The sequence below is a fragment of the Xenopus laevis genome, chromosome 9_10L (assembly GCF_017654675.1).
Source record: "Xenopus laevis strain J_2021 chromosome 9_10L, Xenopus_laevis_v10.1, whole genome shotgun sequence".
Classification (NCBI taxonomy): domain Eukaryota; kingdom Metazoa; phylum Chordata; class Amphibia; order Anura; family Pipidae; genus Xenopus; species Xenopus laevis.
The window spans coordinates 463,045-491,023 of record NC_054387.1 but is presented as its reverse complement, the minus strand read 5'-3'; the positions used below and the strand labels follow the sequence as shown (position 1 = coordinate 491,023).

The 27,979-nt window shown below is 39.0% G+C and overlaps 1 protein-coding gene across 3 annotated transcripts; it reads right to left on the bottom strand.

Annotated features, from left to right (window-relative positions):
• Positions 1–1,389: 1,389 nt before the first annotated feature.
• stat3.2.L (signal transducer and activator of transcription 3, gene 2 L homeolog) lies at positions 1,390–26,970 on the bottom strand. 3 transcript variants are annotated; one of them, XM_041575483.1, is made up of 24 exons: positions 26,641–26,970; positions 20,276–20,411; positions 20,042–20,186; positions 18,296–18,394; positions 17,612–17,707; positions 17,444–17,525; positions 16,613–16,707; positions 15,217–15,368; positions 13,090–13,248; positions 11,379–11,471; positions 10,969–11,028; positions 9,923–9,952; positions 9,437–9,530; positions 9,183–9,230; positions 7,823–7,906; positions 7,188–7,286; positions 6,977–7,112; positions 6,834–6,886; positions 6,160–6,254; positions 5,523–5,662; positions 5,218–5,433; positions 4,560–4,602; positions 4,050–4,150; positions 1,390–3,709 (listed from the first exon to the last, which is right to left on the bottom strand). In XM_041575483.1, the coding sequence occupies exons 2-24, from the start codon at positions 20,401–20,403 to the stop codon at positions 3,654–3,656; spliced, it is 2,304 nt and encodes a 767-aa protein (XP_041431417.1). In that variant the 5' UTR covers positions 20,404–20,411; positions 26,641–26,970; the 3' UTR covers positions 1,390–3,653.
• Between the last annotated feature and the right edge of the window lie 1,009 nt (positions 26,971–27,979).

The window sequence follows — 27,979 nt, the reverse complement described above, 5'->3', positions numbered from 1 at the left end:
AGTTGGACCCTTAGTGCCCACTATGTGTGTGTTTGTGTAGGACACATATTTGTGTGTGGTTATTTGTGCATGAGATGTGTGTATGTGCGTGAGTCTCAATGTTGATGTGTATCTCTCTCTGTCACTCTCAGCTTCTGTCTGTTTCCTGACAATAACATGTGGAAGTCATATGATTTCTGCTCCACACCCTTTACTACTTTGGGCACCCATTTCTCCTCAATCAGCACCCCCAGAACCCTCCTGGGTATCACAAGCAAAGGCAGGGCATTTATTCCATGATAAGGAGCTGCTCACGATGGTTGTACTGCTAAGAACCCAAGTCAACTCATGTATAAAAACAGCACATTGGGAAGAACGTGTAGAACAGAGAGCAAATAAGAGAATGTGGTGCAATACAGGGAAGTTGCTCAAATGAAGAGGAAGCAGATTTATAGAAGTTTTATTTCAAACATATTAGTGACACCCCAAACTAGCAGGCTTGGGAAGTTTACAGAGAAAGAGACGTTAAATGACCCTCCCCTAAAATACCTCACTGCTGGGGGATCTCTTGATCACTCTTGCAGCCCAGACACAGGATTTGAAACAAAAAACAAACAATTCTAATTTAGGGCTTTTTGCATTAGACACAGTACAGTAACTTACACTGTAGTCAGGCCGGACTGGCAATCTGTGGGTTTTGGCAAATGCCAGAGGGGCTGCTGTATGGTTCCATATAAAGTTACCATATGGTGGGCTGGTAGGGGGCTGTTTGGGCCTCTTTGTTCTTGGAATGGCAGGGCCTATTTTGACTCCCAGTCCAGGCCTGATTGTAGTAGTCTCAGCACCTGCAATCACCCCAATTTACTTCCATAACAGCAAATCCCCCAAGTCTCACCCTAATTGGCCTTCGGGCTAGGCCCACTTTCACCAACCCTAGGGAAGTGACTGTAATTAGTGCAAATTTGCAGTATATAGGCACAATCAGAGCTAAAGTTTCATATATTATTTATAGTTTAGAGTGAGAAATTTAATTATTATTATTATTATACTCAAACCAATGTTCATGGGACGTTGCATATAATCAAAAGAAATATTTGGCTTGCACAGTCAATAGCCCAGTCAATAGCCCAGACCTGGTCAATTATAAGTAGCGTCTCCAGTGAATGTATTTCTATCCATGAGAGATTTTACTGAAGGCCAAAGCCACGCACCATTCATACAGCACAAACTGACCAACAAATATTGACATAGGGGTGAAACCCTGAACCCTCAAATAAACCACAAGGGTTTGGCCCTGCTTGCCCAAGGGTTTGGTCTTATTCCTGTATACCTGAGCCCTCCCAGCCCATTAAACAAAATGGGGTTCTCTTACCCCCCCCCCCCCGGGTGAGGAGAGCAGGTTTCCAGACATGTGTACAAAGGTCAGTTTAATGTGACAATAAAAAGGTTTGTATTTCTTAACAATAACAAGGAACCACATAAGAGACATAAGCAAATACAATAAAAGATGAATGTCAATAGGACCAGCACAAATCGGCAATTGCTGTTGCTCAATGAGGGCTTGTGGGTTAGCATTTAAAAAAAATACAAATTTGATTAATTCCTAAAAGTTTTCATTGCCAAAGCAATTAGTGAAACAGTATTATCTCACCTCAGGGTCATTAAAGGCACTGCCATTAACCAGTGTACCTGCAGGTCAGGTGATTGTTGCTTGCAATCATGGTAGTCAGTGACAATCATGTGACCAGCGAGCGCACCAATCCAGGTCACTGAAATAAATAGTGGTACCATTCCCAATGCGGCATGCATTTGTGCTGCTAGTTTTGTTCTGTGGGTTAAGCTTAATTTCAAATGCAATTATTTTTGTACAATGTATTTCCCATTAGCACACTATGAGAGATCCAGTGCTTTGAAAAATACCTCTAGACTCTCTCAATGTACTGGATAACTACCGTATATACTCGAGTATAAGCCGTCCCGAGTATAAGCCGTGGTACCTAATTTTACCTCCAAAAACTGGGAAAGTTTATTGACTCGAGTATAAGCCTAGGGTGAGAAAAGCAGCAGTTTTTGGTAAGTTTCAATAAAAAAATTTAGGGTTTCTGCTCCCATTGGAGGTGCCAGCATCTCGTTTTTGGATGCCAGCGACCATTCTTGGATGCCGGCAAATATTCTTGGAGACTATTCTTGGACGCCGGCGACTATTCTTGGACGCCGGCGACTATTCTTGGACGCCGGCGACTATTCTTAGACGCCGGCGACCGTTTTTTGCACTTGACCCGAGTATAAGCCGAGGTAGAGTTTTTCAGCATATTTTGGTGGCTGAAAAACTCGGCTTATACTCAAGTATATACGGTAATCCTACACTGACATTTGGTTGTGAAGATGCCCCATAACAAGTAGCTGAAAGCCCAACACTACCACCACCAAATGTCACTGTAGCTATGGCATCTTTTTGTGGTGTGGCCAGTGTTAGATTTGTGCCACTTGTATTGCCAGAACTATCTTGGTCTTCTTTGACCACAAAACAATTTTACTAATAGATCCCATAAGTATACCCACCACTAAGCACATCCAAAGAAGGACAACTATACTGGTAAAAAGTATGGAAAGTCTCATTTATGGGGGATAGGATAACTATTTATAGTCCTATATAAGGGGACCATATAATAATCAATCAGTAGATCCTTCCAGCTCATATGAGGACACCAATTCCAATAAGAGGAAATGAGGTTCCATAAATATTCTGAAAGGTTGTAACAGTGAGAACTGTGAAGTTGTGGGATACTCTCCCTGAATCAGTCGTACTGGCAGATACAGGAGATAATTCAGGGTGAATGAAAATAGTGGATACAGGGACTGGTCTGATTGCACCTTGGATTTAGGAAGGACTTTTTTCCCCCTCTGAAACAAATCGGAGAGGCTTCAGGTGGGGTTTTTTTTTGCTTCTTCTGGATCAGATAGGCAGATGTTTATATAGACAGAAAAGTAGAACTCAGTGGACTTGTGTCTTTTATCAACCTGACTTACTATGTTACTATGATGTCATTGAGCAAAAAAACGCTGTGCTTTTACATGGTTCTTTTTGCAGTCTTATGCAGAGCTCTTTGATTGACTATTAGCTACTTCAGCAGGGACTGGGAATTTTGACAGAATAAAAGGAAATATGAGTGATGAAAAATAAGGAAAATAATGCAAAAGAACCAGTTTCAGTCTGTTTAAAAAACAGTAAGTGTCAATGCAATGCCATCTTTCTGCAGGGCAACAATCTAAATGAAAAGAACACAAAGGTAAATGGCAGACCTGTTATTAACCCAACAGAGATTCCGTGTCCAATGCTTTAAAATAAAACATATTGCAGACAGCTTTTCAGTGTAGGAGTGTGTGCTGCTGGTTAAACTGAGGGAATTGGTGTATATATTCAAGGCACTGTATACAGAGTGCTGTAGACTGTGGTACAATGTATTGCAGGTCCCCCATGCAGCAATCAGTGTAGCTAACATAAAAATGGCTGCCATTGTTTACTTTTGGCAGCAAGTCCAAGTGGAGGTTGGAAAAGGCAATATACATGATAACCTAATATGAGCCTCCCTGTTGTGCAAGAAGGGTAGAATTTCATTGTGTGATTTAGTTGACAGTGGAGAAACATTGGAGGGTGGAAGAGAAGTGGCAGGTCACATGGGAGAAGCTGCACATTCAGACGGTAGATCCACATCAAATGTGAGGGTCTCTGTGGATTAAAAGAGGAAATGTTGTTAATCAAAATGAAGGATTAAACCTGCACATTGTGATTTATATGCTAAAACAGCAGCTCCCAAATAAACCAAATCTTGATCATCTTAATTCTTCCTAGCATAAGACTGAATGATCTCTAAACCCCAGTATTTATTCTTCATCTATCCCCATAACTTGCACACAACCTGATGCCACAATCATGCCTAGTGTTCCCACCCCTGCTCTGTGTTTTATTTCAACATATTCTGCCCATTCTTTCACTCTCTTTGTTTCACATACACATGGTCAGCTATACTGTTCATGACATATTGTACTACAGGAAAATACAATCTTACCAAACTGGTTTCCATTGCCGGATTCTGCCCCTTCCCCTGGAAACTGCATCACAGAATCAAAAGTCCCTGGAGACATTGGCAAATCCAGTGTGCATGTAGTCCTGATAAATTAAATATATAATATATATATAACATTAACTGAAATCATAACACTGTAAAATGTATGTATAGAATAAGAAATACTGACCTAGTCAGTATAGACTATATTTACAGCATCTACATTTATGAAATCACAGCAGAGGCCATTGGCAAGAAAAGACAACACCAACCAGACAAACTAATATATACACCCCACCACCACCAGTTGCATTGCTCAAATAATCAGGAATGCCTCTTAAATTAAGTACAGAATAAAGGTGTTCATTGGGCAGATTTGAGCTTCTGATTCAACTCCTTTGCTCTGAGTCTGCAGCTTATCTGCCCAAAAATCGGACTTGCTTGCTTAAATGGTGCCGCAGAAAGACATTTATGCACAGACATGCATGCGTATAAAAATGGAGCAAAACTCACGGGGTAACGCAGATGAACATGGTCCTCAGATATGGAGCAGTGCCTAGGAATATAGAACATTGTAGATGTATCATCCATGACAATTACCTTTGAGTGGAAGTTACTGTGTATTCTTAAAACTGCAGTCTGATTACTGTCCCAAATCAATGCTATATTGAGGGGTAAGATTCAGCAGTACTGTCCAACCTCTATGATATGGAGGACCAGGCTTCATATCCAGCTGACTATGGGAGGTGCTGGTTGTTAAATCATAAATTCCTATTTTGTCTCTGTATTGAGACCTTTGTTTTTCATCCCCTTTTTGCTGCACCCCCTTTCACCTCATCCTTTTACCTTCTGCCTCTGTCTTTTCATTTCTCTTTCTGTTGATTTCATTTTCAGTAAAAAGGCTTATGAACAGAGCTTGCCTAACAAGGATCATGTCATTTCACTATTAAAGCTCTATTCATTAGCGGTTTCAGTGAAAGTTTCCTTCTCGCAAGGGCATGTTGCTGTACTGTATTTACTCGGCTGAGGGCCTGAGAAGTGCACTATTGGGGCAGACAGATAGCACTTAGCAAGGGAGCAAAACTGACAAGAGCATCGTACAGAATAATCTGATTTGCAATTCAGCAGTCTTTCATTTAATGGTGATAAAGCAACTGAGAAAATCAACTACTACCTGGGTCTGTGGGCTCCTGGTGCTCCTGGCTCTCTGGGCGGCAGTATTTTCCAAAGGCTTCCTCTTTAGGAATATCAGGATACAGGTAAACCAAAGGGGACACCAGGATATTGGTAGCGTCCATGATTTTATATCCCATAATAATTTCAGCAAATGACATGCTGTTCAGTTGTTGCTTGGTGTAGGGTTCCACTGATTGAATCTGAGTCTTACCTGGGTGTGAAATCACAATGCAGACACACTTAACATTTGATTTATATAAGTGCAACATAAGTTTAATATTAAAAATAAAATATATTTACCACTGATGTCCTTCTCTACCCAGGTGAAGGTGATGCCTCCCTCCTTGCTGCTTTCACTGAACCTCAGCAGGAAGGTTCCTGGGGGTTTGGGACTCAGAAGAGCTCGCTCACGCTCTTTGCTGATGAAGCCGATAATATACCTGGGTGATCACAAAAATACACGTTAAGCCTGTTAGGAGCACAAAAATCTCTCGTCTAACTTACCCTGCTACTTTTTACCATCACACAATAATTGACAGGGATACTTTATTGGGCTGGTGCCTGGAAAGTATTATGGTGTGCCATACCTATTCATACATGACATCACAATTCTCCACAGTTATTACAACTCTCTTGTGTTGAAAGGGGTGGTTCACCTTTAAGTCAACTTTTAGTATGTTATAGAATAGCTAATTCTAAGAAACTTTTCAATTGGTATTCTTTATTTATTTTTTAAATTATTGGCCTTATTCTTCTGACTCTTTCCAGTCTTCAAATGGGGGGTCACTGACCCCATCTAAAACAAGGCTGTAAGGCTACACATCTATTGTTATTGCTATTTTTTATTATAATGGTTGTAGCTTGATGTGTTTCAAGCAAAAAGCAGATTTTCTTTTCAGGCCAATGGGACACATTTTGAATTGTAAGTAATGCTCACCCTTCATTCCAAAGTGCCAGCATATATTTCTTCACAAGGTCAATGAGGTTGTCCAGCCAAACCCAGAAGGAAAACCCTTTGCCAGCCATATTTTCCTGGAATTACAACAGGTGTGTTCAGTAGTGACCAGCTACAGAAACAAACCATACTCAAGAAAAAGAAGATCTGGTGGGTCCCATAATTCACATAAACCCGCTAACTAGTAAGGGTATTGCTATGGTCTGTTTAATCATCCAATTAAAATGTACTGAAAAGTAAAACTAGCAAAGATTTCACCATTGTCCTACTTTAATTTTTAATGAAGGCAAAATAAAGTTGGTTTTAGTGTGAAATAGATGTATTTGTGTCAAAGGCAGCACTGACAAATGTATCTAAAAGCCATAGAAAACACTGACCTATAGGAAAACCATGTCCCCCAGGACAACTGCATGGACAGCAAAAGCAATTAAAATCCTTTCCCTTTAAGAGGCCTTATATTTATAGTAAGTGATGCCCAAGCTAAATAGTGCAGGTTGTGCACTGAAGCCATTGCTTGCACAAGTGCTGTGTAGTCTGGAAGAGGATAAAACGAGATTGCTGCAGGAATGGAGAGGGGAATATGGGACGACTGCATTCTGAACACAGATACTTTCCTGCATGTCGGGAAATAATTAAAAAATAATGTAATCAATTACTTTACAGAACTTGGCCCAGGTGATTTGGCATCCGGAATAGTTGACTCCCGGACCTGTTAGAGAAAATAAGATTATTGAGAAACACATAGTAGCAGTGACAACATGGCTTCTTCTATTGTACTGGAAGTGTACAGAATACAGACCCAACAGTTTCTCTGCCAGTGTGGTTAGTTGCTCAATACTTAGGCCACGTTTTGTGGTGGAGGAAAACTGCCAGCTCAGCACCTCTGCCACCTGATCCCAAGTGCCAATCGGGGGCTTGGTAAAGAAATTAACATTCTGCAGAAGAAAAGTAAAATAAGTACGAGAAGACTGTTCCCCAGGGTTACCAAACATGGATGGTTACAGTCCTACCTTTGGGTTGTTGGTCAGCATGTTGTACCACAGGATAGAGGCCCAAGCATTGGGCATCTGACAGATATTAGAAATCACCACAACAGGCAGGGAATGAGTCTATAGTAAAAGGAAACAGTAGTTATTAAAAAAAAAAAGCCTAAAGGAAAGAAGAAATTTTCAGGAAAGAGCACTGGCATTGTCATGTGTTGCCAGCAATGCAATGGTACGCCATACCGCAAATAGAAACATGGAAGCATAGTATCTGTGTGGCTAGATCCTACATTTGCTAGCATGTAAAGGGTTAATCCATACTGCATTATTATGTTTTCACAAACATCTGCTGAAAACACTGAATTCCCCTGCTGGTGTCAGGTCTGCAATGTGAACAAATGCATCTTTGCAGGACAATATGAACAAACCAGTCACGCAGGAACTAATTGGCTCTTGAGATTCAGTGAAAATAAACACAACTTTTCCATCTGGGTTTGGACAATATGTAGAGCACTTACATACGAGTGCATGGTTGGATGTGAGGCCTGTTTGCTTATAACTCCCTGACAATACCTATGTGTTGTCAAGTTGATAATATATAAAAAGAAAGCCAAGAAGACACAGAAGGCTGATATTATGGGATGTTAGTATCAATGTCATACCTCCAGGTCAATCTTCAGTCCCTGGTGATAAACTTCAGTTTCAAATGTGATTAGATGAAGTTCTTCTGTCACTATAAGGGAGGCCTTCAAAATAAAAGGAAAACAGACACGTTTAGCCACAAAGCTTTGCACTTTCCTGAATGATTTAGCACAGTCTGAAATGTATTTCTTTATGTCATTTCATGTACTAATGCCGGACTGAAGTTACAGTGGAAACATATTATTAGCTGTATTCTTTGCCAGTAGATGGTGCAGAGACACAAAAATGCAGGTGACGCAAAAAGTGAACCAGAATGAAAACTATGTATAAATCACTACACAAAACTATATTGCCTTTGATTTGAGGTAGGTTTTTTATGTTCGTTCCTTTGATGCTGGGGGCCTGGGCAAATGCCTTCTGCAACACTCAAATCAGATTTTGTTTCTCTTTCTGTTGGTCTATTGAAAATATTATCAGTGAGATGTTACTTTTCCTATTGTTCTATCTCATTGGTTCCATGAAGACATTACTGATTCACTTGGGGTTTTAGGCATGTTTAGACTGACTGGGGAGATCAGGGGTCTGGAACTTTACAAATATAGGGTTGATGTGGGTAAAGCAGTTTTAATCCATGATCCAAACTTAAAGGCAACATGGCTCACTTATTACAGCCCTGGACACAACAACACACAAAATTGTACCCCTAGTGCTCAGTAATACAGCACTTGCATTAAGGCCAATGCTGCTCTCTGCACCAGGTTAAATATCCAGCACAAGGTGCAGCAGAGCCCTGTACTATTTGCCTAGGACTGGTTCTGCTGCACCTCACACATGCCCAATATTAGGGATTTAGGCATTAGGATATGGGACACCCATTTGCCACCTTCATCCTGCCCTTCAGAACTGAACAATGTCAAATGCAGGTAGTGCTGTATTCATAGTATAAAGGCAGTTCTTTGCGCTCCCTTCTGAGAAAGCAACATCCCCAATAAATTATTATTATATAGTGAATAATCTTCCCCCCATTATAATAGATTATATTATAAAGGCTATAATAAGTCATCAAGGAGTTCCATAGCCATATAAAGGCAAGAGGCCAAAGGCTGAGTGCTTTTATACAGGTCATGAAACTCCAAGGTGATCATTTCTTATTATAATACACAGAAATGACATCACTTTGCACCGATTACAACTGATGACATCACCAAGCACCATTTATAAGGATATTGGTATTTATAGAGAATATTCGTGTATTATAAAGTGGTCATGCTCATCCGGAAGTGCTACAGTCAGGCAGCACAATAGCATCATTTCACTCCTATTAAACAAAAGCAGATTTGGGATAATAAACTGACACATTGTTGAATCTATCACACTCACATCACAGTTTGCTCTTCCCCCATTGCCACATCGCTGCTCTCTCAGAGTCTGCAGGGAAAGACCAAACAAGTACAAATGTTTTAATAACCAAACACCGACCTGCAACATTATTTTAAGTTCTGACAGAATCTTTAATGCACTTTTAATGAAGTTCTGAAGCCGGCACCTGTACAAGACCAACAAAATAGAATTGACATTATTATTCCCAAGCTATTAAAAAAGATCTTTTGCTTCCCGTTCCAGTGTCTTCTTACCAAGTGTTTGAACTCAGCAGACAGGCTCCCGTTATTTGATTCCTCCATGTTCATAACTTTGGTGTTTGTACCAAGGATGTTGAACTTGCGGGAACTACAAGGGAGAATGAAACAGTCAGATGCTAAATTCATTAATAAATATGCAGTGTATTTAACACCAACTTTTACAGGTTGCCCTCCTTCTCAGGCAAACTGGTAGACATTGAGTTTGTTCAGCTTCTGCTGGAGCAACTAGAAATTTAACTAGATAAACGTAAAGTTTGGCAACCTATGCCTTATGGTTAAAAACACACACCTTGCCTATAGCAAAGCAACAGAATATATATCTCACAATTCAGCACATTTTTTACTAGTAGGTTCCAAGATTGGATCTCTAATTTGCGGACTGTGTAAATGTATTAAAATGGGGTTTATTTTGCCGTTAGAGAAGGGGGGAAAAACAAAACCAGATTAAAAAAAAAACACACACAGGCAACCATTTCTCACCCTCTAAGTGCAGCACCTTCACCCGAATCCCTGCAATGGAGAAAGCAGCAGTCATTATATAATTATGGGAAAAGAAGGAGAAATAAAACCATACATTTTCCAAGGTGACAGAAGCGCTAGTAGAAGTCATTTGGAGTGTGGCAATAGGATTAATGCCTAAACTGATATGTCCAATCAATTCCAAAGGAGAAAGACTAGGGGGCCGATTCACTAACTTCGAGTGAAGGATTCGAAGTAAAAAAACTTTGAATTTCGAAGGTTTTTTTGGGCTACTTCGACCATCGAATGGGCTACTTCGACCTTCGACTACAACTTCGAATCGAAGGATTCGTAGTAAAAATCGTTCGATTATTCGACCATTCGATAGTCGAAGTACCGTCTCTTTAGAAAAAACTTCGACCCCCTAGTTCGGCATCTAAAAGCTACCGAAGTCAATGTTAGCCTATGGGGAAGGTCCCCATAATCCTTCGATCGAACTATCTGCGCTAAATCCTTCGACTTCGATATTCGAAGTTGAAGGATTTCAATTCCTAGTCGAATATCGAGGGTTAATTAACCCTCGATATTTGACCCTTAGTGAATCAGCCCCTTGGTATAGTGATATTCACTGTAATATTTTGTACAATAAAATCTGATCACAGTCAAAGCAACATTCATATGGGTGATTAAATAATTATCCACAAGATGTTTTGGAAAATATAGCCCAGTTCATTCACATGTAAGCGACAGTTTGATTTATGAGGATTCTGGGGAATTCTACTCTGGCAATAACTAGCAACCCAGAAAATAGATACATGTGATCAGGGTATCAAAAAAATCACCCAGATACTGATCAATCATCCAAAACTAGTGATCATACACTGGCTCTGTACAATAGATAAATTAGGTTTTTTTTTTCTCTTCTAATTTGACTAAGGAAGGAAAGTTATCTGAAATCTTGCCACATTTGTTCAGTTTAGTTATCCAAAATGTATCCTTTCTCCTCCACCCCTGGGATGGTACAGTCTGCTTAGTAAGCAAAATCCATAACCGTAAATAATTCTCACTTGTCAATGCAAACTTTAATTTTCAGTTGGTAATTCAGCTCCGGGAACTTTACCAGCAGCCTGCAATGAAACACACACATTTACTGCATTCTCATTAAAACTGTTCAAAGGGAACTGAAAGTCAGATAGTCGCTTTGCTTAACATAGAGAAGCCTAATAATACAAATATAGCACTTGCTAAAGCATTCACTTTGGGCTATAAACGTAGTTGCATTAATACGCTGTACACACAGGCTTGTGTTAAACTATAACTCCCACCACACACGGTATTACAAGATGGAAACTTTAAAATAAATTCTTTTTAGAACAGTAAAAATTAGTTAAAAGGCAAAGCCAGAAAAACCTGTATGTATCAGAAATAAATGCAGCATTTAGGGGATTTTTGCAAAGCTATTTTATAGGCAACAAACCTGACTTTGTTAGTAAACTGTACTCCAGTCTTGATAACAAGGGGTCGGTCAGGATGCATGGGCATGCACGGCTGCCTCTCCACTACAAACGCACTGTGGGGGATAGAAAAACACGATTCATACAATATTCTAACATGAAATGCAACCATTACAAATACTACAATAACCTATTGGCAAAGAATAAAATAATAAATGCAAATGGTGACACTTAGGGGCAGATTTATCAAGGGTCTTTTTTTTTTTGTTGAGTTTTTAAAAAAATCTTAATTAGATTTTTGAGATTTATCATACTCTGGCCCTTTAACAACTTGAATTAGACTATTCCCCTCCTAAAACCTGCCGAATTGCTGTTAAGTCAATGGGAGACGTCCAGCGATCAATTTTGAGTAGTTTGTAGCCTTCCTGATATTCAAGTTTTTTTCTGAGAAACTCGTATCAAATTAGATTCGAATTTTCTGGTCAATTACATTCATCCGAATTCGGTTGAATTTATGGGCGTTTAGGGGAGTTTTTAAAAATTTGACCTTTGATAAATGTACCTCTTTGGGTAACAAAGAGACTTGTGCTGCACATTATACTACATTGCTTAGCCTCAATATACACAGCAAACACTACTGATGTGCATTCCATCAAAGTTCTCTGGGATATCTGTGCTGTTTAAAGAACCAATAATAATAATAATATAGATGATTACAGTGTGTTGGTGCTTTTTCCTGATGCATATTAAAATTACGGTTATATCAATTAGAAAATATTTGGGCGACTATAACCCATAGCCAAGAGCTGTGCAGTTCTGAATCATCCTGTTTCATCCCTCCAAAGCTCAACAAAGCAAATTAAGCAGAGCCTATCCAGGGAGAATATGATCAGACTCTTCTTGAAAATGAAATTCACTCCTGGGCCAAGTGCCTTCTAGTGATCCTTTAAGGGATACTGTCATGGGAAAAAAAAAAGTTTTTTCCAAAATGAATCAGTTAATAGTGCTGCTCCAGCAGAATTCTGCACTGAAATCCATTTCTCAAAAGAGCAAACAGATTTTGTTATATTCAATTTTGAAATCTGACATGGGGCTAGACATATTGTCAATTTCCCAGCTGCCCCAAGTCATGTGACTTGTGTTCTGATAAACTTCAATCACTCTTTACTGCTGTACTGCAAGTTGGAGTGATATCACCCCCCTCCCTTTTTCCCCCCAGCAGCCAAACAAAAGAACAATGGGAAGGTAACCAGATGGCAGCTCCCTAACACAAGATAACAGCTGCCTGGTAGATCTAAGAACAGCACTCGATAGTAAAAACCCATGTCCCACTGAGACACATTCAGTTACATTGAGAAGGAAAAACAGCAGCCTGCCAGAAAGCATTTCTCTCCTAAAGTGCAGGCACAAGTCACATGACCAGGGGCAGCTGGGAAATTGCCAAAATGTCTAGCCCCACGTCAAATTTCAAAATTGAATATGAAAAAATCTGCTCTTTTGAGAAATGGATTTCAGTGCAGAATTCTGCTGGAGCAACAGTATTAACTGATGTGTTTTGATAAAAAGTTTTGACAGTATCCCTTTTAGGTGGAGAGGCTTGTGATAGAATGGTTCCTGTGATCAACAACTATTGTGTGTGTAACAATGTTGGTAACAAATGTTACAGTACATTTGGATTTTCCTTTATTCCTATGCAAGGAAAGGAGAGCAGTAAGAATGGGCAGCTGCTCTTACCTTTTCATGAGATTTCGAAATAATTCCACAATTCTCTCCTCCAGCATGGGTCGGTGCTGAACAATGGGGTCCCCCTTATAGGAAACTTTCTGCTGTAGCTCCTCTAGTTTTCTGATCTGCTGCCGTGTCTGTAGCTGGGACTCTGCCAGGGAAGTTATCCTGCACATCACAAGGAATCTTTTAAAAAACATTCACAGGCAGCTATTGCTTTTGGACCCGTGTAGCCCTAAACACAGTGCCTATATATGTGTATGTATGTTGATTATTATTTTTGATTCATTATTACTTTGATTAAAAGGAACTCTACTGGAGATCATTTGTATATGCAGGTTTACAACTGTGTAAATCTTATTTCAGAGAGGCCTTTGACACATTGTATTAGATGAAAGGAACCAGCATTAAAAAGCTGCAATTTCCAGCTTGATGAATAATGCATGACAGACTAAGGAATTAATGTTTGTCATTCCCACGTATTCCCAGAGAACAGTACTACATACACACACACACACACAGAAAGAGGGGAATTCACAACAGTGCTGATATTGAGACAAAATAAAAGTGGAGATAAAAATGTCGGATTTCCCACCAAATTCACAAACCTCTATCTACACTTTTGTGAATTTGTCTGTTAAACAGACAATTTTCAGACTTTCTCACAACATTTTAACAACGTTTATACTGAATTTGTCTTTAGCTCTTACCTGTCAGTCAGCAATCAAATTGCCAAATTGGGATTGGGAGGGCAGGGGTTATTTTACCTAGAAAAATTATACATCATTTTTTTTCAGGATAACCTAGGTTTTCTAAATCTGTTTATATGTGTCTGTAATTCCACTTTTATAACATGATACAAGGGTCTAAATACATAATATTGCATAATATAGGGATTTAGATCAGAAATAGGTTTTATTATCTTAGGTCAAGTGTCTAAGTGCTGCTAAAACTAAAAAAAATGGCTGGGAGGTTGACTTTTCGTTTTGATAATATATTCACTCAAATTGCTAATATTGCCTCATTCAGCTAGTATAATAATGCACACGTGAGTTTAAAACACTTTACATATAAAATCGTATTAAATACACTTTTTTTGTTTAATCAGTGTTTTACTTGTTTTGTTAATGAGGATTTTAGGCCTATAGGGTTAGACAGAAACTTGTGAAATGCTAATCCCTATTAATATGATAATAATTCCCCAATGGGGCACCTACTAGAGGTGTGAAATGAAGATTGAGTAAAGCACATTATCCTAGACACATGGGGAAGTTTTACACTTTGGAGCTTTACTCCATTTTTAAACTGTCGGGTGAAAATGTTGTTTAAAGTGTCGTTTTTGCTCCATTTTTTATGTTGTTTGAAAGACAAATTCATAAAAGTGTCTGTAAACGGTCTTTCTTTCACTAAAGTAATGAAAAGCGGCAGTTGAGTCGGAATTTAGGCAGATTTCTGTTTGTGAATATGGAGAAAGTATTTTATACCAGTTTACCACCACTTTTACTCCAAAAATGGTCTCTCTCCACTTTTGTCAATTTCCCCCAAAGAGTCTAGGTACAGTAGTTATATGTTTTTAAGCTGGGTGCTTATTTAAATAACATGGTATAAGTATCCCAAATAGAATTTCACGTGATTTGATCTACTGAATAATCATTGGATACCTCGTACACCATGTGTGTGTTTGACATTTAGACTGAAAGATGGCGCTTATTAAATTATAAATGTTAAATCAAAGTATTTTCCTTGTGTCATGTGAAAGAAGAAATAATGAATTGTCTTACATGTATGGAATCTATTATGCAAAAGAAAGCTGTGAAATAGAGGAAGGCCTACTTATGTCTGTGCCAATTTATTTCCTTTCTCTATCAAATAATAAAATAGTTCTTTGCACTTGATGGTAACGAAGTTGCATAAAGCCATGTTAATGGCAAAAACAAACCTATTGTGTTTCTTTTCTGTTTAAATGTTTGTAGTGGTCATTAGTTATAGTGATCCCACTTATGGAAAGACCCCTTTTCTGGGAAAGCCCATGCCTGAGATTTATAGACATTACTTGCACATACAAACACACACAAAACTGGGCTTAGTCCAACACCTAAATGCTCCACCAGCCTGTTAGTTTCATCCTTCACTTACCAGTTTTCAAGACGATCAAGGCAAATATTTGGGGGTCCACCGATGCAGGCTATTTGCTGCCTTCTCTTCCAATCAGCAAGCTCTTCGTCAGTCAGATTCTTCTGAACATATTCCATGGCTGACAGGAGACTCGCAAGATCACTAATAATAGTCTGAAAAAGTGGAAAGGGGCAAATCATTTTTTTTTGTTCAGCAATCTGGTTGCTAGGGTCCATATTCCCCTAGCAACCATGCATTTATTTGAATAAGAGACTAGAAAATGAATAGAAGAGGGTCTGAATAGAAAGATGAGTAATAAAAAGTAGCAATGAAATACATTTGTAGCCCTACAGAGCATTTGTTTTTTTCAGATGGGGTCAGTGACCCCCATTTAAAAGCTGGAAAGAGTCGGAAGAAAAGGGCAAATAATTTAAAAACTATGAAAAATAAATAATGCAGACTAATTGAAAAGTTGCTTAGAATTGGACATTCTGTAACATACTAAAATGTAACTTAATGGTGATCTTCATGAATGTGTATAAATATATATGTAGCAGCAAACAAGACTAAATAGTGCCACAAGCAAAATGATATTGCACAATATGGTCATGTTTGTAGGGGACTACCACATATCAATGGAAATGATCTCTTTTGTTGCCTCTGTTTTTGTGCTGCGGTCGAGAGCATAGATGTGTGTGGTTTTTAGTACTAATTTAACCCTACGCAGAACATAAACCTTCTTTAAAGGGGTTCTGCACCTTCCAAAAACTTTTTTTCAGTTGAGTTGTTTTCAAATTATTCACCATAAACAAAGACTTTTTTCAATTGCTTTCCGTCTTTTATTTTTTACCGGCTTCCCAAAATGTAAGGTTAAAGTTTAATATTCCTGTGGTCGGTGTTTGAGTCTGGCAGCTCAGTGATCCAGGAGCAGATTCTGAACTGTTACAATTTGGTACATTTAGTTGGTACATTTAGTTGATCCATTTCTCAGCAGCACCAGTGGGATATTAGTAACTATTGTATCAACAGTTGCCTTTAATGAAACTCAGAGATTCTGCTCAATAGGGACAAAGATAACAAACGTATCAACTAAATGTAACAGTTTAAGTCGAGAGTCGGCGACCCCCCCTCTCAGAGCTGCTTCAGAACGAGAAAAATGAAACTTTACACTTCAATATTACAAAAACAGTCACAGATAGAGAAAACAAAGTAATTGGGAAAAGTCTTTATTTCTGGAGAATAATCTGAAACCAACTGAACTGAAAAACGTGTTTGAAGGTGAACAACCCCTTTAAAGTCTTATATTAAGGGACAATTTTTTCAACTGCACACATATGAAGCCTCAATTCTCTGGTTAAATAAGTCCAGTAGTGAGAAATGATACAATATATATATATAGTAATCTGTGATGTCTTACTCTTCTCAGCTGATCCAATGCCGTCAGCATCTGCTCCAACTGTTGCATCTTCTGCCTTGTGACCGACTGATTGTTGCCATTCAGCTCAGAAAGGTCTAGAGTAGTGGAAAGCAGTGGCACATATAGTTGAGTACTAGTCTATGCTATAAAAGGGAATCAGTAAAGGATCACCCAATCTCCAGTCTTGATGAAAATGAATAAAGAAAATTCAGAGACCCTGGTTTTTCTCCAATGGTCTTATTCTATTATATATATATATATTTTTATATATATATATATATATTTTTTTTATATATATTTATATATATATATATTTTATATATATATATATATATATATATTTTTATATATATATATATATATATATATATTTATATATATATATATATATATATTTTATATATATATATATATATATTTTATATATATATATATATATATTTTATATATATATATATATATATATATATATATTTTATATATATATATATATATATTTTATATATATATATATATATTTTATATATATATATATATATATTTTTATATATATATATATATATATATTTTTATATATATATATATATATATTTTTATATATATATATATATATATATTTTTATATATATATATATATATATTTTTATATATATATATATATATATTTTTATATATATATATATATATATATTTTATATATATATATTTTTATATATATATATTTTATATATATATATATATATATATATATATATATATATATATATATATATATATATATATATATATATATATATATATATATATATAGCTGTTATTGATTTAACTCACCACTTTGGCTTTTTAAAGTTTTGTAGTTGAAATCAAAGTCATCCTGAAGGTTCTCAACAACTTTCATCTTCTGCTCAAGGTCCTGCAACACAAATTGTTACATTTTGTAGGAAAAAAGAAGATGGGACTTCATAGGGATAAACGAGATAAAGAAAATCCAGTTTGTACCTGAACTTTTTTCCGCACGTCCTGTAAATGTTGCTCCAGCATCTGCTGCTTTTCAGTGATCACGGCTGCATTGGGGTGTGACGCCGGCCCACCTTGCTGTATGGAAAGAAAAAGGCTGATTAAATGAACATATTTGTCAGAGAGTCGGCTGCTGCATGTCCATTAAAACCTATGGCACAGGCCAGACACAAGGCAGAGCCATCCTGCAACTGTCACATATGTGATTGTAACTAATGAGATATGCCTGTCACTGCCCAATCAAAGCAGTTTTCATTCGTTTTCATGCTGAAATGTGCCCCGTGGGTCTTATTCACTCCTGCCACATTACATATCGTTTTATGGATTTATTATACCCCGAGAATGGAAAAAGTCTGAATCCAAAAAACCGGCATCTTGGAACTGCCGAGGTTGCATATAAGTCAATGGGGGAAGTCCTGGAGATATCTTGATCTGCGATGGGTTTTGTGCAATAATCATAAAATGTTGTGGTTTTCAGGCAAAAATCTGAGTTTGCAGGTGTAAAATTGGAAAACATTTGTACGATTTGTTTTTTTTCACAATTTTTTCCTGTACAGAAAATTATCGGGAAAATGTATCGATAAATAAGGGAGGAAAAAACGTGTAGATTTTTCATAAAATAAGGAGTTTAATAAATGGGCCTCCTCAAGTACAGCATGGCCTTACCTGTGCAGCAGCCACAGCCGTTTGGAGAAGTCGCCCTTCTTCCCACAGGCACCTGGCCACGATTCGAGCAATCTCCATGGGTTTCTCCAAATATGTACTCTGCAATAACAGGTTCAAGTCTAATTATTTATAAAGCAAAGCCTGAGTATTAATCGGTTTTCTCTTTATTTCGATTCACCATGGCTTAATAGCTGCCAGCAGGTCTACAAGAAAAGGCATCTATTTCTTTTTCATGTAGTAATGATATGACATTTTATTATACTAAAAATATTGACCCACAAACTTAGGTTTTTTTGTCTGCTTAAAGAGAAAAAGTTACATTTACTGCAGCAAGGGAACAGCATGTCGTAATGTGCACTTCAGCAATATCACAGATTTCTCTCATGGGGGGGGTGTAAAAAAAAAAGTGTACCAATTGCACCAATTTCTAAAAGCTTATAACATAGACCCACATAAACATTTCTAAAGGAAGGTCTGTTTGTTTGGGTGATGCTATGCACACACATATAGGATTGGATATTAGACAAGTGGTGTCTAGCAGGAGTGAGAGCAGTGCATGGAATAAAATGTAAGCTTGCTGGTTACATTAGATACCGCCCGTTGCAGACACATGTACAGGCTGATGCAAATAAGTTTCATGAAAACTCGCAGTTACATGTGCATTTTGGGAACACCAATCGTTCACTTGGAGGCAATTTGATTTATTTTCGTGGTTCACTTGATTCACGTAAGTCTCCAGCAAACAACAGTGATTTTTTTTTTTAAATCACTATTTTCTTTTTCAATTCAGTGTGTACTAATTGATGATAAAAGAGTTTGTTTAAGAACAAATTGCTAACATGGATGCAAAGTAACAGCAATGGAAGGACAATTTCCTAACAACTTGCTCTGAAGTCCAAAACTCTTGCTCGCGCAGTTCTGATGAGCTGAATGTATGGACACTGCGGAACCCTGCAACGACTGCCAGCCTTGACTTGCTGCTAATTCTACCGTTCCCTTACTTGTGTCCATGGATTTATTTGTGCTAAGCAAAGTGGAATTGATGCCGTGTACACTGGCACCCATATTGCCAGGTTGCACTGTGAGTTGCAATGAACCCTACTTTGTAGCCCCCCAAAAGTACACAGCAAAACAGTGCTTTGTGGGTAAAATAAACACAGCAATTTGTGCCCAGGAACAGAACTTTGAACTTCATAAAGTAAGGAAATATGGGCTCATCAAGTTGTGTTAAAGGAGACATTTTGTGTAAAAATAAATAAGAATGTACCAGTGTGTTATACTTATTTAGATATAGAAGAATTGTGCCTAAAAAAGTAGTGTTTCAGGCTGATTTATTGAATATTTCTGCAAAACCCCTTATAATTCTTCCGTTCTCTTCCACTTGCTGCTCCCTGAATTCCCAGGCTGTGCACTCAGCTCACTGCACTGTAGGACAGGAACCAATCAGCAGCTAGCAGGACCTGATAGGGAACTAAAGCCTGTCTGTACTTGTGTGACTGCAGGGCTGTGATTGGCTGTCCCTCTCCTACTGTGCTTCTGGCAGGGACTATTAGAAACAGGTCATTTAAAACAGGGACCAGTGAACATCTATAGGGAGCTCCAATAAAGGGGCTATTTTTTTAGCACCAGGTAAAAGCAACACCATATATTACTTATAATTTCCTATAAAATTAGGGTTTTTTTCATTTATCCTCTATGTCTCCTTAAATTCCATGAGTACATATAGAAAGAGACAGCTGTGATTACCTGCAAGAACTGTTTAATCCGTCGCAGGTTGTGTTGATAAAGTACATTGGATTCCTGCAGAAATCGGCTGTATTGCTGGTCTATCTCCCCCAGGAGATTGTGAAACACCAATGTGGCATGAGACTCCTTACTGGCCGCAAATGCCCTAGAAATAAAGGAAAGAATAAGGATCCACTACTATAATGTGTAAAGCCACACTAAAGACCCAACTAATACTTGTCTGAGGAATCTCACCAGTCTTGGCTCTCAATCCACGGGGCAAGGAACTGCCGAAGCTCCATTGGAAAGCTGTCACTATAGAGCTGGTGTAACTGCTCCAAGTATCTGGTGTCCAGCTGCTGCAATTGGTTCCACTGCGCCATTGTGTGGCCTACAGGATGAATTAAACAAGGGCACAAAAAGGGTCAAAAAGCCATATTCACTCACGTACGTGACACATATCACAAAGCACCAAATTGCTTTAATAAAATCTCACAATAAGGATTCACACAACAGATTACAGCAATAGCTTCAGTTCAGTTTAAAGAAACAGTAACACCAAAAAATTTAAAAAGTAATGAAAATATCATGTAGTGTTGCCCTGTACTTGTAAAGCTGATCTGTTTGCTTCAGAAACACTTCTATAGTTCATAGAAACAAGCTGCTGAATTGCAATGGCGGAAATTGAAAAAAGTCTATATGGCACAGGGTAACTAGTGAATAACAAATAACACCATTATGTTCTACAGAGCTTATCTGCTGTTTAACCTGAGTCTTTTCTCCTTTCAATGGCTGCCCCCATTACTACACAAAACACTTTAATGTCTTGGTGTTACTGTTCCTTTAAAGGGATCCTGTCATCGGAAAACATGTTTTTTTCAAAACGCATCAGTTAATAGTGCTACTCCAGCAGAATTCTGCACTGAAATCCATTTCTCAAAAGAGCAAACAGATTTTTTTATATTCAATTTTGAAATCTGACATGGGGCTAGACATATTGTCAATTTCCCAGCTGCCCCAAGTCATGCGACTTGTGCCTGCACTTTAGGAGAGAAATGCTTTCTGGCAGGCTGCTGTTTTCCCTTCTCAATGTAACTGAATGTGTCTCAGTGGGACCTGGATTTTACTATTGAGTGCTGTTCTTAGATCTACCAGGCAGCTGTTATCTTGTGTTAGGGAGCTGCTATCTGGTTACCTTCCCATTGTTCTGTTGTTTGGCTGCTGGGGGGGAGGTGATATCAGTCCAACTTGCAGTACAGCAGTAAAGAGTGACTGAAGTGTATCAGAGCACAAGTCACATGACTTGGGCAGCTGGGAAATTGACAAAATGTCTAGCCCCATGTCAGATTTCAAAATTGAATATAAAAAAATCTGTTTGCTCTTTTGAGAAATGGATTTCAGTGCAGAATTCTGCTGGAGCAGCACTATTAACCGATTCATTTTGAAAAAATGTTTTTTTCCCATGACAGTATCCCTTTAAACATATACTGATGCTGAATGTGAGTGTTGCTGACCAACATAAACAAACTTTGCCCAATGCCTGGGCAACAAATCAGACATTTGCCTTCACCTTCAGACCTTTTAAGGCTAACTGTATATTGGTTGTTTTCATTTACTGGACTGGGAAAAACTTTACCCATATACTAAGGGGCAGATTTATTAAGGGTTGAATTGAAAATTCAAATTTTTGTAATGGTCAAAACTCTCAAATTCGAATTGTGAATTATCCAAATTTGAGTTTTAATTCAAATTCTGAGATTTATCATACTCTGGCCCTATAAGAACTCAAATTCGACTATTCGCCACCTGAAACCTGAGGAGTTCATGTATAAGTCAATGGGAGACGTCCAGGGACCAATTTGGGCATGTTAGTAGCCTTCCTGACATACGAGAAAAAACTAATAAATCAAATTAGACTAAATTCTATTTTTTTCTGAGTTTTCGAGTTGGTAAAATTTGTTCAAGTTTTAAAAAACTCCCATGAATTGGAAATTCGACCTTTAATAAATGTGCCTCCAAATGTGTTTAAGAGTAGATTTGATCCATACCCCTGATCAATTCGCGAAATTCTCTACTACCTGGATGAGATGGTTCCTATTTAAGGAAACTGAACTTTATAAATCCTACCTTTCCTGAGTTGTGGACTCAGTACCACCCCGCTGCACCCCCTCTCCTTTCTCCTTTTTCCCCCTCACCTCCACCTTCTTTCCTACTTACACTTTTACCGTTGTTTCGTTTATGTCTGTCTCCTTCTGTTTTGGAGTATACGGAGTCCTAGCTGTTCTGTTGTGAAACACTGTTGACCCGCACTTGTAAGTTTGTTATTCTGCAGTCTCTTACCACCAACAACCTTGTATGTGACAATGTAGATGTTTGCACTACTGTTTAAGACATATGTGGCTTGGTGCTGTTAATGTGGTTACAGTTTTTGTATCACTGCTAATTTCCAATAAAGCTCTTTTGAAACTGAAAAAAAAAAAAAAAAAAAAAAAAAAAAAGAGTAGATTTGATCATACTTTATACTATTGGTTCCCAAACTGTGGGGCTCTGCCTTCCCCAAGGGGACAGATTTGGGGAGAACGCCTAGTTTTTCTCCTAGATATTCCTAGAAGTCCCAATTGTGATTTGGTCACCTATGTGCCTATATATCATTTATACCCTACTAGTTCAACTAGAAAAACATAACGTTGTTTCACCATAAAATGAACTGTTAATATGATATAGAGACTGATATTCTGAGACAATTTGCAAATAGTTTTAATTTTTTTTTTTTTTTTTTTTAATTACTTTGCTTTTTATTCAGCGGCTTACAATTTCAGCAGTCTGGTTGCTAGGGTCCAAATTCCCCTAGCAACCACACATTGATATGAATAAGAGACTGGAATATGAATAGGAGAGTGCTGAACAGAAACATGAGTAATAAAAAGTAACAATAACACTTTTTTTTGCTACCAGGGTCAGCAAGGTTACATTTTAGTGAAATCTGATAGAAGCCGGGCCATTAAGAACATTAACGGAATGGATCATGTGTGAGCCTGGAAGAAGCAGACAGAATGGATATTGATTTCTGCTCATGATCTGATGAACTCTGCTAAAGGCCTGGCTATCAGGTTAGAGAATGAAATATACATTGACATGTCCTGCCCCAACTTCTCTCATTTCATCTATCGGCTGCACAAAATAAAGTCCAGAGACTCTGCAGTTCACTCCCTTTGCCGGTATTAAAATCTGTTCTCCTTCAGATTAATCAGAATAATCGTTTCTAAGAAGAAAACCAGCGCTATAAGCTCAGGGATAGACAACAAAAAAATAATATATAGTGTAGTCATTTTTCAAATAAAATTACACCTCTTTGTGCAATTACTATGGGGTGTGTTCACTTTCTTCCACCAGAGGGTTTAGTTGCCCTTTAACTGTGTTTTTTTTAGAGATATATGTGACCACCTCCTGTGTGTAAGTAATAAATACTCACAAACGTTTATTTGCATTCCTTGCAAGATGCTCACTCACAATTATTTCCTTCAATTCTTTTCCACAAACTGAGGCCAACGAATGACTGTTTACAACACAGCGTCCTATGAGCTTGTTAACCATCAGCTTCATCAGACTGAAATACAATCAATTAAATATTCTGTATTGTTTCTGAAATAATCAAGTTTATCTTCACTATTCCTCTCTCAGCATCTGTTTCTCTTCATTCTCTCTTCATGCAGCAGTTGGGTGTCGGATATTAATTGACAGTTAGATCCAATATATTTTGCCTAGAAGATGTATTAGAGGTCACTCTATTAAACTCACCAGACATCATGTCTCTCTACATGCAGAATTTGTACTATTAAACTCACCAGACATCATGTCTCTCTACATCAGGGATCCCCAACCTTTTGTACCCGTGAGCAACATTGAGAAGTTAAAGGAGTTGAGGAGCAACACTAGCATGAAAAATGTTTTTGGGGTACCAAATAAGTGCTATGATCGGCCATTTGTAGCCCCATGTGGATTGTAAACCTACATTGAGGCTCTGTTTGGCAGTGCACCTGGTTTTTATACAACCAAAACTCCCCTCCAAGCCTCAAATTCAAAAATAATCTCCTGCTTTGAGGCCACTGGGAGCAACATCCAAGGGGTTGGAGAGCAACATGTTACTCACGAGCTACTGGTTGGGGATCACTGCTCTACATGCAGAATTTGTGCAAAAGGCAGTTATTTTGTTACATTTTGTTTGTAGTGGAATCAGTTATTTGATTGAGCTCTAATACATCTGCTAGGAAAGGAGCCCCCCTATAAGATATATTGGATGTAAAGGTGGCCATACTCGGGCAGATAAAGCTGCTGATATCAATCCTTTAGACCAATTTGGCAATTTATCTGCCCATGTATGGGGCTTCCGACGGTCTTCCTGATTGATATCTGCCCACGATATGTATCAGGAAGATTTAATCTTTCCACTGACCGACCCGTCTGAGCCCATTGCTCCTCGTTGTAATCTGATCGTCCGGCCCAAATGTTCAGATTACCCCAATATAGCGCTGCCGTTGGTGGGTATATTGGTGAAAGATCCGCTCGTTTAGCGATGTCGCCAGATGAGTAGATCTGTTCATGTATGAGGAACCTAACTGTCAACAAAATGTAACAAAATAACTGCCTTTTGCACAAATCCTGCATGTAGAGAGACATGATGTCTGGTGAGTTTAATAGAGTGACCACTAATACATCTTCTAGGCAAAAGGAGCCCCCCTATAAGATATATTGGATCTAACTGTCAGTGAATATCTGACACCCAACTGCTGCATGAAGAGAGAATGAAGAGAAACAGATGTAGAGATAGACTTGATTATTTCACAAACAGTCCAGAATATTTAATTGATTGTATTTAGAAAGTTTCTTATTTCAGTCTGATGAAGCTTTTATTACATTTTCATTTCCACGATATTTCCCCTTTAAACTGAAGCTGTGGCCCAGTGTGATGTACGGAGCTTTTATTTCGAGATCACTGCATCATTCACTGGAGCAACGTTTTCCATCAGATCCCTACACAATATTATATGGATTCACAACAGGCTGCTGGAACTTATCTGTATGGATTTGTATGTGGCACGAGGAGAGTCTCAAGCCAAATGTGTCTGTGTATAAAGTCACTAAGTGGATTCCTGTGTATAGGACAGAGTTCCTGGTGTCACACTCATTTCCAGTAAATGATGACGAGGAGGAGGAGGAGGAGACTGACTGTAATGCACTGGCTCCCACTAACACACAGTGTATATAGATATAGATATATAGGACATTTACACAAGAGCCGCACGCACATCACTGCAGAGTTGGGAATGGGAGAATGTAAACAATCACGTGGCTGCAGCTTGTTGCTCCACACAAGAACAATAATGAAGAAGAAGAAGAATAATGAAGAAGAAGAATAATGAAGAAGAACAATGGGTCCCCTTGTGATTGAGTGAGTTGAATAAGAATGTGGAGGAGGCAATGTATCTGCTGGGAGACAAACTGTCAGCTGAAGTATTATTACTATCAGTACTATCAGTACTATTGCTACGTATACACGTCACATAGCAGACTTCATTCTCTCTTTCATTTCAGTTTTGTGGGGACTGAAAAGCCCAAGCACGAGGATTCAACAAACACGACACGTTGTTCCATAACGTCTGTTCCGTTCTAAAGGGGATGTTTTTAACAAGAACTTTATGATTAATTAGGGAAGATCTATGTTTTCTGTTAAAATGAAACCACTTTGCCACTTCCCGTCACTGCTGTTTCTGCCGAGCAGAGAAGGGGCTGGTAAAGTCATCAGTCTGCACATATAACGTCCCCCTGTATAATCAGCAGCTCCATAGCTCATCATTTCAGCAGTCTGGTTGCTAGTGTCCAAATTCCCCTAGCAACCACACACTGATTTCAATAGGAGACTGGAATATGAATAGGAGAGGCCTGAATAGAAAGAGGAGTCAAAAAATAAATGTGTAGCCTTACAGAGCATTTGTCTTTTAGATGGGGTCGGTAGCAAAGCATTAAATAAGTATAAGAAATCAGTAAAGAAGACCAATGGAAAAGTTGCTTAGCATTGGCCATTGTATCACATACTAAAAGTTAAGGTAAAGATGAAGGAACCTGTTAATAACCAGACACAAATGGACAGTATGATAGTAAGTGTTCCACTGATAGGAATGCGCCAATGATATTATACACACACAACTCCCATGCAAGGAATACATAAGAATAACAACACACTGTGACGTCACACCAGTTCAGTGTGGCTGCTGGGAGTTGTAGTTCAGTGTGGATGCTGGGAGTTCAGTGTGGATTTGGGAGTTGTAGTTCAGTGTGGCTGCTGGGAGTTGTAGTTGAGTGTGGCTGCTGGGAGTTGAGTGTGGCTGCTGGGAGTTGTAGTTGAAGAGTTTCTATGGGGGTGGGGTACAGCCCAGCAGTATTAAAGGGGCAGCAGAGAGAAGAAGTAGAAGAGACTGCTGTGCCACTATTGCTGTGTCTGTGACAACCTATAGCCTCCCTATATGGAACAGTCCAACAGCCCAGCAACCAATCAGCGCCCTCCGCTCAGCGCATCGTGCTCTTACCTCAGGGGGTGCTCTAACTTCAAGGGGCGCTCCTACCTCAGGCGTTGCTCCGCTTCTGCACCCGCTTCCCCCCACAACAAGGGTGGTTCAGCCCAAAGTGGCCCCTGAGAGGCGCGAGTTGAGAAGTCAGTCGGCGGGATGCGCCTTATTTACTTGTCGCTACTCGAAGGTCCCACACGGATGTCCCACTCGCTCAGCAGCGCCTCCTGCGTGAAACTGTCCGCTCACACGCATGCGCTTCTCCCTGAGACTGGAGGACGCGTATGAGGCTGACAGATGAGGAAGTGTGTGTGTATATATGTGTGTACTATATGTGGGGAGTCGCGCGGAGCGGAGACATGAGGGGGTCGTTATTTTGGGGGGGAGGGGGAAGAGAATGAAACTGTGGTGACATGACAGGTGCGAGGGGGCGTGGTCAGCGCTCTTCCCGTATCTCCCCTCAAACCTTTCCTGTATGTACCCGCCCACACCAGAGCCACGCCCACAGCCCCGCCTCGCCTCACGTGTCTGCTCAAACTGCGCAGCGTCTCTTGGTGTTGGCGGCTTATTAAGTCAGTCAGTAAAATGAAAAACACAATTCCCTGCGCTCAAACAATTACATCTCTTCTTAGAAAACACATATTTGGCTTCTTCGTTTAACTACCAGTCGGCCGCGCGAGCGCGCAAACGAGAACGCGCATGTCCTGAGTCAGCAGCATCTCCCGCTTATTAATCTCTGTCAGACTATGAGGGACTCGTGAGGTACTGCCCCAGTCACGTGACTCTCCTGCCCGCCTCTAGTTCAGCAGCAACATTGTGACTGGACTCTTACATGATGTTATAGGCGGCTTTTTGGCTTTTTCTTTGGCCTACTCCGGTCTCTACTGCTCCGGGCTCAACTTTCTCAGCCTTGTGACAGACAAACAGGAATCTGAATATCTGAAAATCAACTACATCGCAACACACTTTATTTCACTTCATTTCTTCTTATTAAACAAACACAAATAAGCAAATCCATCCAAAATAAGAAATCCTTTTTCTAAATGAGCAAATGTTGTATTTCAGAGCTTTCTGGATAACGGATTTCTGTATAATAGATCCCATAGCTGCTGTTAAAGGATTGAGCTTACAGGGCACAATACAAAGGGGTACAGTTTCCAGCCATGTGGGTTCCAAATGGACAACTGGATTTAAAACATTGCAAAAACTGGACAGAAATGCAGCCATTTGCATATAAGTGACATCATTGTGCCTGCCTCTGATGTCATCATGCCCACCCCCAGATCACTGCTCCACCCCCAATGCTATCTGCCACGCCCCTATTGTTCAGGTTTAGTCACCGGCAAAGGTTGAACCCTAGTCCTATATTATACGGTTATTTATAGTATAACGTGTG